At 38.5% G+C, this 14,510-nt stretch overlaps 1 protein-coding gene across 4 annotated transcripts in view; it reads right to left on the bottom strand.

The window, feature by feature from the left end:
• Positions 1-14,510, bottom strand: part of KCNIP4 (potassium voltage-gated channel interacting protein 4) — a 430,246-nt gene that overhangs the window by 196,724 nt on the left and 219,012 nt on the right. The window contains exon 1 of one of the 4 annotated variants that reach the window (XM_040588346.1): positions 10,324-10,641. The exons of the other annotated variants lie outside the window; for them this stretch is intronic. Within the exon in view, the coding sequence (XP_040444280.1) occupies positions 10,324-10,423 (100 nt within the window). The 5' untranslated portion in view covers positions 10,424-10,641. Of the gene's footprint in view, positions 1-10,323; positions 10,642-14,510 lie in introns of those variants that run through there. 4 annotated transcript variants of the gene reach the window in all.

The following is a 14,510-nucleotide window of genomic DNA, read 5'->3' as shown; positions in this document are numbered from 1 at the left end:
AGAGCTGGCTGTATATAGATGAGGTTTTTGACCAGCAGCAATTGCATTTCCAGCTGACAACTCCATCACTTGCCAGACGCAGCTAGAAAAAATGTTGATTGAGTATGAGCTTCTGCTACCAAATGAACAGACCACCTTTAGACAGCTTGTTTGCTGTATTTGAAATCCTTGACTGGGTATTTCCCAAGAAAATGATAAGCAACAAGTAACATGTGAGCTGCAAGATGACTGATCTGAAAAGGCTTTTTGAAAGGCAGGGTGAGAGGGGAGAACAGTTCATTTCTGGGCCTCACTGACATGAAATGTTATCTAACCTTATCAGAGTCCTACAGAAAGTTTTGGATAAAATTACTCCAATACTCCTAATGCATATGGCAGATATACACACATACTTGTACAATAATTTATCTGAACTATAAGAGAGGGCATGAGGTTTTCTACATGGAGGTAACAGTAGCAATTAACCTTGAAATGTATTACACTGGCTTTGAAATATTTGTAAACTATATATGTGTTTTAATATGCGTCCTCATAATGCATTAGTGGACTCAAACTGTTTTTCAAGAAAATGCTAATCTTGGTCACAGCAGGGTTTTGACAATACTGTAATGTAGGCACAACATTAACCTATGAGTTGAAGTATTCACCAGTATAGGTACTGCTTACAACTACTTATGTAAATCGGATAGTTCAGGTAGAAAAACGACATTCTTGAGGACTCTGATAGAGGTCTCTTACCAGTTACTCATCTGTGCTCAGGCAGAAAGACAGCAAGTATGGATAATGTGAGGGGGTCCAAAAGGCATCTCTTTTTATAAATGTCCCAGCGAATATTCATGTAACTGTGAGGTGCGACGCAACTGATATAACACACATAACTTTTTCTTCACCTTGAAAGAAATGTATCTTACAGTTTGGACTGTGAGTCATTAGGACTTTCTTCAGCACTTTTTTCTCTCCCCTCTCATCACATGCATGCAGAAAAACAAATGTTTATATTTGGTCAATCCCATCAATGATCTCAACACAAGATTATGTAATTTCATAGCTGTCTATGTAATGGCATGATTGCCTTTGCAACAGCAACCCATCACTGAACACAAAAGTTGTCAGTCTGATGGAAAGGGGCAGAAGGGAGACCAAAAACACCAGTGTCACATGGCTTTCATGTAACTCAATCCTGCTCCCATCCAACAGGGATATTTAAATAAAGCTATTTATCCAAAACATAATTTGAAAATTAAGTTTGTCATAAAAGGCAAAACCAAGTAAGATTTACTCAAAGTATAGACAAAGAAAAGAGACATCAGGTCTGTGCTGACACCTCCCTATCAAACCTTCCTGATGCAGGGGCAGACCCTGGAGTACGAGAGTCCGTTCTGATGTATTGTTGAGTGGTATGCATTACCCTAACACAGATGTCCAGTGAAGATACCTTCCTTCATGTCCTAAACAGTTCACTGCTCTAAAAAACCTTTTCTCTGTTCTGCTTCAGGCGTACAGGTTTATTTTGTTGGACTTTTCTGTATTAGAATTTGCTGTTAGTAGAGTGTTAAACTTACAACCATACTTCTCTGTAAAAGTATACAATATTTAATTAATTATATAGAATATATTACATAAAATACACAATAACTTTGATTTAACTACTGGAAAGTAAATATCTGATTAATAAATGAGTATTCACCTGATTTAATCTCTTTCTCTTTCATCATCCACATTATCAACAAAGATAAGACATCTGTTGCAGCCTGCTTTGGATGATCCAAGTTTTATCTGTCTGAAGGAGAATCATTTTTGGACTATTGATCCAAAGAAAGTAAATGTGCCTCGAGAAGCATAGATATTAATGCTTCTGTAGTGTTATCAGAAAGTGACAGTAAGGGCTATCAGAAATAGATTGCACAACTTCAATCAGAAATCACTTCGAGAGATACCACTGGGGAAAATGACTGCAGAAAGCAAAAATAGAGATGTCGTATCAGATTAAATCATCTGCTTCATTAGATTTCAGCAGCATTCAGTCTGGCTGGACTGTATTTTCTACCAGGTGCTGAACAATTCATCAATAGGTACCAGAGAAATAGGCCAGATGATAAATAAAGGAAGAACTCACCTAGAAAAAAAACCACAATAGCTAAACCACAAGATCTTCTTTTTAACCTTCAGAAGATATACAATCATTTGTAATTTCATATGAAGAAATTTGGGTAAAGACTTCATGAAGGGGCCATAGGGCAATGTGAAAATACAAACTATAATACTAAATAATAATGCTGTATAGCACACTTTCAGTGATGCTGCTTAATCTTTCACCTTTGATATAAGAAGACATAGGACCAAAACAGTTCAGTAAATTTAACTGACCTAATCAGGCAACTGAAAAAACACAGGAAAGTTAATTAATCTTCTTACTCCATGAGTGAGAGCATGAGAAGGTAAAATAACTGGAAATAAGCCATTTTAAATTTGGTTATTGTGATGTTGATCCACATGGGTCTATCTGAATCGAATCATGGAATCTTACAGTGAAGTGCAGAAGACAGTACATTGGTCAGAGATTAGCCAAAGTAACTAGCAGGCTGAGTTAATCATAATGCAAAGATCATAATCATAATGCAAAGACGTACCAAAGCCTAGTAAGGGTTTTCACAGGGATCCCATCAAACTACAGAATACAATTATATATGTAATCTGAGATATTAGGGAGACCAGCTTGAAACCACATGAAATAAAGTTCCTAAAATTTGGAGTTACCATTTTCTATTAAAAGAGACATTGAGCTAAATATAAGTTAAATATCCTTAAATTAGAAAGCCACGAGATCTAAAGTGAACTGGAAGTTAATATAAGGGCCAAAGCTGAGCATCTCTTTACATTGCATGTGATCAAAATGAACGCAGCTCAAATTCCAAGTGTGTGTATCTAATATATCTAAATCCATATATCCTTGGTTTGTCAAAAAGCCTGACTTTCTGGAGCTGAGGAATATTTTGAGTGAGGGTGACTGATGGGAAAGTAAGACAGAAAAATATAATAAAAATTAGGAATTCCATAGGAAGATGCATTAAATAGCCAAAATATTGCAATCCTGCAATAAAGAGAGCAGATCTGGTTAAAAAACTCATTTTCCTTCTGTGGTATAGTAGCTACATTAGTTACAAATGTGAAAGTAGTAGTGAATGCATGCAAAAAAGGGAAATAACAATCTGAACAAACTATGATGTATAGCAAACTTACAGAGGAAACTAAAGGAAAAGGAGAAAATCCATTGGTGAATACACTTGTAGAGTTTATATTTGGGTTGATTACTTCTAGAATGCATTAGGAACAAGAGGAAGCATATTAACAAGGATAGAATCACAGAGATAATACTAGTGCAGCTGACCTCCCTGATTCCTGAGACATATACCAAATGACTGACACAGACCTGATGGCCAGAAAACGTATACTGCCTACTTAAAAGGGAGGGTAAATCTGGGAGTGATGCCAAGAAAAAAACATGACTCACTAGGTGATGATAAGGGGAAAGACCTAGAATCGGGCACTGTTTTTTAACAATAGCAAAAAGGAAGACATTCTGAAATGAAATGATTACTCCTTCTTCCCTTGCCATCTTTAGAACACGTCAAGGTTTTGGATTCATCCCACCTAGTTTTAGAAAGCCTATAATTCTCACAATTTGAGAGTATTGCTAACCTTAATGGATAGATCCCAAATAAAACGATCACTTGTGTTCCTCTTTTCATCAAATGCATCTCATGGTTTAGTCAAAACATGCTATGGTGTTCATCAAAAAAAGCCAACAGATATGAAAGTTATTGCCCTGTGGCATACAGGACTTTACAGCATATGATCTGACAACTCCTTTTTACTTCATATATCAACCTGTGAAATATACTGATTTCTAGCTTCATTTACCTGAAATATTTGCATACATCAGGCGATATGTCTATTTACTGTTGCAAAGAATTTTGAATTCTACAGAAAAAAGAAGCGCAGAAAGTATTATTAGCACAAATACCTTTCTTAACAAAATGGGTACCCCTGATTTCACTACTCGGGTTATTTTCTTCTGCCTATTAACTTTGGTATGCCATTTTCCCCCCATCATTGACAAAACTGTGTTCTTAGAAAATGTTTACTTTTTTACTCAGTAGACCATGAAACTAATTAGCTCTAAAGGACTTGCTTTAAAAATCCATAACATCATTGAAGTTTTATTGGGTTTTGATAATTAAAAAAGACAGAGTTATTTTTTGCTATTTCAGCCTTAAATACTGAAAACTAGTAAATATTCTCAAAACTTGGAAGAAATTGTGCGTATTATGATTTATATCACTCACATTTACTGATAGTTAAGGTCATGAAAAAGTGGGGGCAGAAAGAGTCAATAAATAATAAAAGCAGAGGGTGTTTATAGATTTTCATTAAAAGGGAATTCAGCCCTTGTAGAAAATATGTAAAAGTAAAGGTATCACAGTGATAGGCAAACACTGTGCAATATATAATTTTCCTTTGCTTATGGTGGCTCTTTGACAGTAGGAATGCAGCATTTACTTATTCAAAGTAAATAAATAAAACAGATACTTTGACAATACAAATTTTAAATTAAGTAGTCAGTATGAAGTAGGGGAAGTAAATATCAGAAGTTGTCTCCTTGGAGGAGAGAAAATAGACCAGAATCCCATCTCGCTCTCATATCCAGGTTTTTCTCAAAGGAGCAAAGCTGAGCAATAAGATTCTGGCATTCTTCTATTTCATAGTAGATAAGCCAATTTCCATTTATTCAAAGTCCCATTTTATATGAGATCCCTAATAACCAAACTTCAACAGGAGTGAGACCCTTGTGTTCATGAACTGTATCACAAGTATTCACCACAGGGGAAAGTTGAGAGTTCTCTGATCTCTGCTTATTCAGGTATTTTTGTTCTTTTTTTAAAAAAAAAGTTTAATTATAAACCAGTACATTTGCAAGAGGTATTTTATTGATAACTCAGAGCGTAGGGCTCTTTATCCATTTCTTTCTTCCACATCTCTTCATTTGCAGTTACAGTATTTACCTACTTCGATCTCTGTGGATGTGAAGCACTAGACAAACACACTATCACCAGAAGGGACAATTATTCTTGAGAAAAGCAGCTCTTCAGCAGACACTGACCTGGGAACACTAGAAGGTTTTTCAGCAACAATGGACCAGCCTTCAGATGATGATTCAGAGACGTCAGGCTGCTTAAAGCAGGCAACCAAGGGCTGAAGGTACCTGTTACAAATTCCCTTGGCTAGCAAGTTTCTTTTCTTCCCTGTCTATTTCTGTTTTTCACAACTGTACCCAGAAGTTGAGGCTTGTAGTATATAAAAAAAACAAACAAACAAACAAACAAAAAAACCCAAACCACAAACCTAGAAGGGGAAGAGCCTTCCTCTTACTCATTCTGCCCAGTAGTGGCCTGCTGACCAGCCATGCAGGATGCACAGCTTGGTCTGGTGCTTGCATGTGTTAGCTCCAAATCAACTACAAACATGCCACTGGCTATAAATGACCTGCTAGTGCTGTTTGAGCAGGCACAGTTAATCAAGGAAAACTCCACAGGAGTTCTGTGTAAAAGTTTTCTACCTACTGCTTACTCACTCACATGTGAGTAGTTGTTTCAACAGCTCTTTTAATTCAATTTATCTTGTTATATATGAAGATTTAATTGAACAAATTACTTCTAAGGAATGCCTGAAATTGCTCATATTAAAATTTCTATCATCTCTTTTTCTTTTGCACACTGTCAACTCAGGCTAATAATTTCACATCTCGGTCCATGATTGCTTTTGTACTTCATAAATCTGTGCGTAAATCTCTTTGACATCAAGACTGATCTTAAGAAAAGAAAAACGGCAGAAAAGCCACTGTGTTTATTACAAGCTGTTTCTGGTATGAAGTGCTAGTCATGATCAATCCTCTGAAATGAATATTCCTCCGTTTCCATCCAAGAACAACACTGTGAAGAGGAACATCCCTGTGGAAATGCTGAAATTCCCAGAAGACCATAGCTCAGATGACAAAACAGCTTCGTTTTTTTGAATTTCAGAGCAACCACAAGTAACTTCCATCACGTTTGCAGTCATACCCAGCCCTTGTCAAAGAGTTATAAATATCACAAACAACTCCCTGTGTGTCCATGGTTTTGCTCTGTTTTGCAGCTGATGAATGGAAATTTGTCAATAGCCAACACTACTGAAATGGGACTAGAAGCTGCTTTGACACTTCACAGGAATCAAGTGTTACACTATTTTAACTCAATAATTACAATTTTAGCTGTACAGTTCTACTACTGCCACTCTCAGAGCTTCTAAACAAGGAGATTAGATAGCAATAATACAGAAACATGGAATCCACATTTCACAGTAACATCCATGATTACTTCTGCTCCATTTTTTTTCCTGTTAGAGGTACTAACTGCTACAAGAGATTTCCTAACAAGCAGGCTATTCTCATGTAAGTATTTTTGATCATTCATATCCTTCGTGTTTCTTCTCTGAACCTTTTCCCTAATGGTATAGGTTTCAATGCTTCCATTGATGAAGACAAGTTTATTTTACTGATTGTTTAAGTAATAAGTGATTCTTCTTTTGAAAATCAATCCAGATTTCCCAAGAAACATTAGGACAAAACCATTTTAAGTTAGAAAAGGGCTGACCTCATCATGCTTCAACCACTCAGTCTACAACAACTTACCCAGAATAACTGACATACAAGGAAGACATTCACACACAAAACCTCTTCCACATCTTGATTGAGTTAATATTATCCTTACATATGATGATCACCACCCCTTCAGAAAAGTACTAAAGTACACTGAAATCATCTAAACTGATATCCTGAATATTTCACGGTCTTACGATGCTAACATACTGTATATACAACTTGCTCAGTTCCTGTATCTCACTTTAATTGTGAATGACTTCTGGAAAAAACTTGCCATACAAGAAGAAGTAAGATTTATATCTAGGTATATCTAGGAACAAACTTTCAAATTAGGTATCAAAAATCATTACTCCTTACACCTAATACTTCAATGGTTTAAAAAATCAGTAAAGTTTATTAAGGACGATATAACCTGATTTATGAAGAGTTTTTGTGCAATCCACAACCCATGAGATTGACTAAACCTATCTTGGTACTTATCACTTTATGAGCTGTCATACAATATTAAAAACATCTATTTGAAAATACTTTTATAACAACAGTAAAACCACTCAGCAGTTAAAGGCAACTAGGGAAAACCACAGAAAGCATACCCTGTTCTAAGGGAGGGCAATATATCATAAAATAACATTTAACCTAGAGATAAAGTCTCTGCAGCCCACAACCTACAAAAGTGTATAGTCTATTCTGGTACTTATCACTTCAAGAGCTGTCATACAATATTAAAAACATCTGTTTGAAAATACTTCTCCTACAACAACAACAGAATCACTCAGCAGTTGAAGGCAACTGGGCAAAACCACAGAAAGCATACTTATCTGAGTGCAATACATCAGAAAATAAGTATAAACAAGTATATACAATATTTATTCCAAACATTTTATTATTTGCATAAATAATTAAAAGAAATGCATACTATTACTACTATACACGTAATTTCTATTGAAGTCTGAAGAAAGCAGAGTATTATTTACACTTACGATAGTTATTATGACACTGAAAAGAGCAAAATTACATTCTGCTTTTGATTTACATAAATCGCACCCGATTCTTCCAAATTAACACGCATATGGTTCACAAAGTTCAGAAGCATGAAAACCCAGTGTAGGAAGGAAGACAAGTTAGCTTCAAGCTTTTGTTACCATGATAGGGACTAATTTTGAAACCTAGATCTCCGTCAAAGCTTCAGTATGATTTAGAGTTCAGATTTAGCATCCCATGTTGGGTGCACTGTATTACAGATTATTATTGCCTCTGTGAATGATTTCCACATAAACGCAGGATGTGTTTTATATGCCATTAACTATTCATTTGTATGAAACACGCAAAAAAGATTTCACGGGGACCTATTAACTTTTGAGAAAAAAACCCAGAAGGGATATAACCTATTCAAAACCAGACAACTGCAAATGCCCTTATAACAAAAAAACATTTCCAGAAAACTGTGACCAACTTCCTCACTGATCCCTAGAAAAGTGTGAGTGCACTTCTAAAATCCCTTTTTTCTTAATATTCTACTTAAAAACATCTCTAACATTTGCACAATTTTATGAGGCATGTACTTCTAACTCATGGGTGGAAATGAATAGCCTTGATACTTACTAAAATCATAACATTTTTTTCAAGTCTCTAGTAAAAGTGTATAAATCTGCTTTTTTTCAACTGTAATCAGAATAAATTCTGATCTTTCATTCTCAAATCTAAGAAAAAAATGGGGAATGAACCTGCACTGTTTCTGAACTACCAGAGGATAAATTCCTAAGTCTGTGCAGTTTAGCTAAGTCCCATTTTCATACATCACTGTTCATATCTATTATTTGATTCCCATGTAACATGCCTTTTACCTCAATCCCAGCAGATGAACACCACAGAGGAATGGGGCATATATGTCTTGCTGTGGTTTCACCTAGCTGGCACACTGGAAACCTATCCTGCATTAAGTAAGGAGAAACTTCAGGCTCCATGCACATGCAGACGGGCAGTTTTTTGGCCAGTGAGGCAGACAAAACAGTTAACTGCACAAGAAACTTTTTTGTTACAGAAATGTTACAACAACTTACAGGCAGCTTCACTGTTTCTAATTGTCTTTCCATTATCAGCTTCCCCAGCCATAAAACCTGCTACAGACAACAATGGAGTGCTAAATTCTGCCAGGAGACCTGACCAGATGTGGCAATCAGACTCGACAAAACACCCACAAACCTGCTGACCAACCTAAAAAGTAAATATGGCTTTTTTTTTTTTTTCCAAATCACTGCAGCCTCTAATGCTGGAGATAACTTTGATCATAATACTTCTCAAGCTGATGGACATTTCTATTTACAACTGAACACACACACACACACAAAAAAAAAAAAAAAAAAAAAAAAAAAAAAAGCAAGCAGAAGTTCACACATTTAAAAGGATGAAGGGAATCTCTGTGTTGACATTGAAACTCAATATAATGCACTCTACGGGATACACAAATGCTTTATATAAATGCACTTGATAACATATTTTTGTGAGTCCCGGCAGGGTTTTCAGATTCTTTAATCAATACCTGGAAGTCCACACAAGACAGCAACACAGATGGAGAAACAGTTAAGTGAACTTCCTTATCTAAAATCACTTGAAGAGAAGACTGCATTTCTTGAAAGGGTTACATAAACAGGATTACTTTAGACTTTTTCACAGGAGCAGATTTTGCTTATATCCTTACTCATTAACACATGAAACCACAATCTCTCATCAACAAAGTTCCCCTTTTCATAGGCATAAGTATATACACTGTACCCAAATGCTAGCTTAGAGGAAGATCTGAGAATTCAGTATTTCTTCAATATTTGAGAAACAGATCATTTCAGTCTGGAACCTAATGAAACACTGGGATGCAATGAATATCCTATCAACTACGCTGCAATCTGTGTTTTTTTAGACTAAATCCTCTTACGGTAAAAATAACAGCACTTTCAGAAATAAGGTAAAAACAATGAATATCCCACTAGCTTTCACACATAAAAAGCACATTTAAAATAATCTTCTAATTTTCCATTCTTACTGCTTTAGACAGAAACAGTATTGCTAAGAAAGGAGGTGATCTGCCTAAGAAAAAGCATCAAGCAATAAAACTTGCACTCGATTGCCCTAAGTGAATCTTGAAGTTGCTTATTTTGAATCTAAGTATCATAGTTCTTATTCCTAAAACACATTTTAAAATGCTAAAAGTAACTTAAATATTCAACAGGTTTTTTAATACTGTAAAATGTATATCTTGGTATTACAACAATCCCAGTACAGATTACGTTAACAGGAACAGATGAGGCAATCATTTTGAATAGATTACGAGGCAGTTTTAAGGCAGTGTAGCTGTACTTGCATGTCAGCCTCCTCACACCTGCTCTGACCCCTACTACTTCACATTCGCAGATTTAAAACAGGAAGAGGAGATTCCGATTTTAAGGCATTTCTAAGTTGACACTTGCAGCATTCAGGACAGCGGTTCATTTTTTCTGCAAAAGCACGTCCCCGCGACTGGAGGGTCACTGCCCCAGAGCTGGGGCGGCGCAGGTGGCTCTCCAGGTGGCTGCCCCTTGCAAGGAGCCACCCAGGACGCAACAACGACAAGGCACTGAAAAGCGCTCCCTTACCTTCGAAACCTGCTTCAATCAGCCCAAACTGTTCCAACACTTTAACAAAAAGCACGATCACGATCAGAACTGCTATCATTTCGAGCCCTTCCAAGTTCATGGCGAGTTAGGTCATGGTCTGACGGCCGCCAGCGGAAAGAGCGCTCTTCTGGCTGGCTGCCCTCGCCCAGCCATGGAGCCGGGCGCCGAGGGCTCCCGCCAGCGAAGGGGGCGAGCGGGAGGGGACGGCGGGGGCGCACCCTGCCCGCCCGAGCGGGGCCAGGGGGGGCCGGGGGAGCGGATCCGGCCCGCCCGCGTTACCGGCCGCGGCCGTGCGGGAAGCGAGGGGCCGCCCGCCGCCCCCCGCCCCGGCCCCGGGGAAGCGCCGTGCGGCAGCGCGGGCGGCCAGCGGCGGGGCCGGGGCCCGTTGCCTGGGAAACGCGGGGCCGGGACGCTCACCGGGCACCGGGGGGCCGGCAGCCGCCTGAGCGACGGTGCCCGGGGGCGGCTGGAGCCGGGCTCGGGGTGCCGCCGGGAAGGCGCATCCGCAGCCGGCCACCGCCGCGGCGGCGCTGGGGCTGGGGCTGGGGCCGGGCAGGGTGTGACCTGGCAACTTCTCCGCTACTTTCTGCGGTGAGGAAGCTGCCTCAGCCCTGTGCGATGGGGCCGCTGCGTGCCGCAGGTAAAGCCACAGCGCGGTGTACCCGGCAGCGCGGTCAGCATCCCTCCATGTGATTAAAACAGGAGCCAAAGTGCGTCGTCTCGAATTCTCGAAGGCTTATTGTGTGGGCTCATTGGGAAAACAGCAAAGAGCTGATCGAGGAGGAGGAGGAAAAGCAAGCTCATTATTTTTAGGGTGTCTCACTTCAGTAACATTTCCTAAACAAACTATTTTCCATGGAAAATACTAGTGGTGAAACACTCGAATGCTAACCACAGGACCAAACTGCTGTCTTACAACTGGAGTAGCCTCCGCCTTGCCTGCAACAGTTTGCAGTGCTGGCATTGTCACATGCAGTGCACAACGCTACTCATGGTCAAGGATTTGCTCTTTAAATCCCTTAATAATGTAGCATCTCAGAAAGAATTTACATTAGAAAAACAGCGCCTCTATTGCAGCAAAAATGAGCTGGGAAACAACTGCAAAAAATTTAATCCTGTCTGGTAGACTACTGTCCCCCACACAGTTGAAATCAATTACTGCCAAGGGCTTAATTTTCTTTCTCTTCTTAGGTAAGACTAAAAAAATATCATTGTGTTATGTGAGACCAGCAGCAACTTCTAAGTCCCCCGGGTATACTTGCATTATGATGGGTGTTATTACTGAAAACAGTGGAATGAAGCGGGAGTAAGGGGCCTAACATGAAATATAGGCACCTGCTTTTTCTACAGCGGAGAGATAAATGCATGCAGCAGAATGTTCACGTGTCACTGTTTTGTGCTTTTCTGCTTGGGATTGGACTCCCTGAAGCTGCTCAGGCTTCTTCTCCCAGAATACCTAAGGTTTAACACTCCATCCTAAAAATTGTATTCATTTCATTTCTGCACGCCGATCTTCCTTGGGTTTCTTTGCCTGCATTTGCCGCAAACTTTCTCCTTACAGTCTCTTTTTTCATGTAATCTTTCTTCCAAGCAAGGCTAAGTATCTTTCCCCTCTAAGCCATCTTATCCATGGCTTTAAGGACAGCAGGCCCAGCTCTCCCTCCATGTGGGACTAAAATGGGCTAATTTATCAGCAGCAGCTACATAACATCTGCAACCTGTATGCCTTTTACCCATCAGGTTGATACAGGTTGTGCTTCGATACATGCAACATTGCCACCTGAACTGACATATTAATTGTCATTCATAGCTTTCATTAATATTGGTATGCTGAAAATGTTAAAATGTAACATTTTCTTTAAATGTTCTTTAAAGGACCCAATATTTACTACTTTTGTGACAGTCGCACTTAGAGCAGACAGCAGAGAACTGGAAAGCAGAGCTTGAGGTGGTGGGTCTGCAAAGGTGCAGCTGCCATTGTCCCACAAATCTGGACCCCACAGCTGGCAGCGACTAGGCAAGTATGCACACAGACATCTGCTGTCTGGGATCTGCCTCTTCAAGTACCAGCAAAGTTCATAGTTTTTGCCAGAGGTGTAGGTCTGCTGCACCTATGGCTAATTCTGGACCCTCCTCCAAGGCAGAGCAGAGAAATACAGAAGAAAGGAGGGAATTAGTATTACACCAGTTTTACAGGTGGATGCCAAAGCACAGGAAGAGTAATAATCTCCAAGGAAAGCTAAATCTTTGCAAGAAAGCTGTGACTAAACTCCCACTTCTCAAGTGCTGTGAATCAGCCCTAAGAACTGCCTTATTTTTTTCTGCTTATGATATACGTACAGGTAATCTAATATGCATTAAATACACATTCTGTCATTAGGCCATTGCTTTTTAGCAAAACTTTACAACAGATATTTCTCCTGTAGGAATGCAAAATAGCACAAAGCTATCTCTGGTCCTTGTGTTCCTACCTGCTTAAAAATGAAGTTGACTCTACTGACAGGTAGGGTTACAAACTGCACAACAGAACTATTTCTATCTCCAAGGGCCTTGCCAAAACCGCTGAAGTAGCCTGCCAGTTTCTTCTTTGCCTTCCATTAGAAAAAAAGAAAGTGATCTTACCCATAGTTTTATCAAAACATGACAGGAATAATGTAGCTAACATAGTTCAAATATCGAAACCTTATTTTCTCTCTTGTCTAACTACCCAAGCCTTAATATAGTGTGGAAGTAAACTTGGAAAACTTCTACAAGTAGGGATGCAGAAAATAGGAATGGGAGGAAGGATATTAATGCGTAAATTACCATGTCATATATGTATTTTCTACAAAACAGCACACACCTGTGGATTTTTTATATGTAACTGCAGATAAAAGGCTTCCGCCTAGAAAGTGTTACAGAAATTGTCTCCTTTTCATCAAAGCATTTTGCAGGTTCTTAATTTTTTTCACGAAGTTAAATATATTAAACTGAAGTCACTGGTTATATTTTGAGCTAGGGACATACCTAAATGGTCACTTATCCTGCGATGGAGTTATAAACCACAATACTCTGTTTACATTACTATGACTAAGATACTTGATACCATCAATCTTACTGCTATTTCTTAATGCTATATATCATGAAATGTTAATGTTAAAAAAAGACCCAACCAATTTAGACTGAAAAGTGATGAGTAGGTCTACAGATGGAGTTCTAGCAACCATTATATTTCTTCCTTATACTTCCTTTTCTTATGTGCTCAAAGTAATCTGGATGTCGTTAAGACCCTTTCAGGTTTTAACTATGATTTCCATGAGGTTGATTACTAACCTGTGATATTCCTTTCCACCTATGGAAATAGTTTACGGGAGCCTGGCCTGCAAAAATCAAAATCAGTTGGATTTGTTTAAAAAGTTCAGATTAGTGATCTGAGCAAACCCTGATGACTTGGCATAAAGCAAACGGGGATGCACACATGCACTGCTGCACTAACATTTAGGGGAAGGCTATCCTTGGCAGAGGGTTAGTTAGTGGTAGAGCTAACTGGCAGAGCTGAGTGCAAACAGGACTCTGCACAACAAGGGAAAGCTGAAATGGAATAGCATCAGTGGGAGTCCCATGTCATACATGAAGTCTGAGAACAGAACATCTAGCAGAAGCTACAATGTCATGATTTTGACTGAGAACAATGTAAATAATTTTTTAGCATGCAAATGATAAGGGTAAAAATCATCATGTATAGCTAGAGCAATCTAACGATTGCTTTAGAAGTGATGTCTCTGCAACTTATTACAAAGATTAATAATATTTTTATCCTATCTATAATAAGAACAGCTCTGAATAAATCTTCCAACATCCAATAAAATAATTTAAATATTTATTTGTGTAGCTATTTAAAAGATTTATATTTTTTAATCTTAAAAGGGGGTAAAAACCTCTCTTGTTCTAAAGGAGAAAATGGTTCAGAAAATCTTCATATAATGTAAGTGCAAATACTTTATCTCAGTAGCTGTAATTACAGTTTATTCTTCCTTTTTCTGTCTCTTAAGCTTACTACTAGCATAAGAAATTAAAAGAATAAAACATTAATGTGCATTTCTAAAAAAAAATATAAACCCTAGTAAATCTTCTAGCTCATCAAATCACTGAGCAAAACCAGCAAAAAGATAAAAAGTTTTCTCTTT

This window comes from Falco naumanni, chromosome 1 (assembly GCF_017639655.2).
Source record: "Falco naumanni isolate bFalNau1 chromosome 1, bFalNau1.pat, whole genome shotgun sequence".
Classification (NCBI taxonomy): Eukaryota; Metazoa; Chordata; class Aves; order Falconiformes; family Falconidae; genus Falco; species Falco naumanni.
The sequence above is the reverse complement of the archived record's forward strand: the minus strand, read 5'-3'. Positions and strand labels throughout refer to the sequence as shown.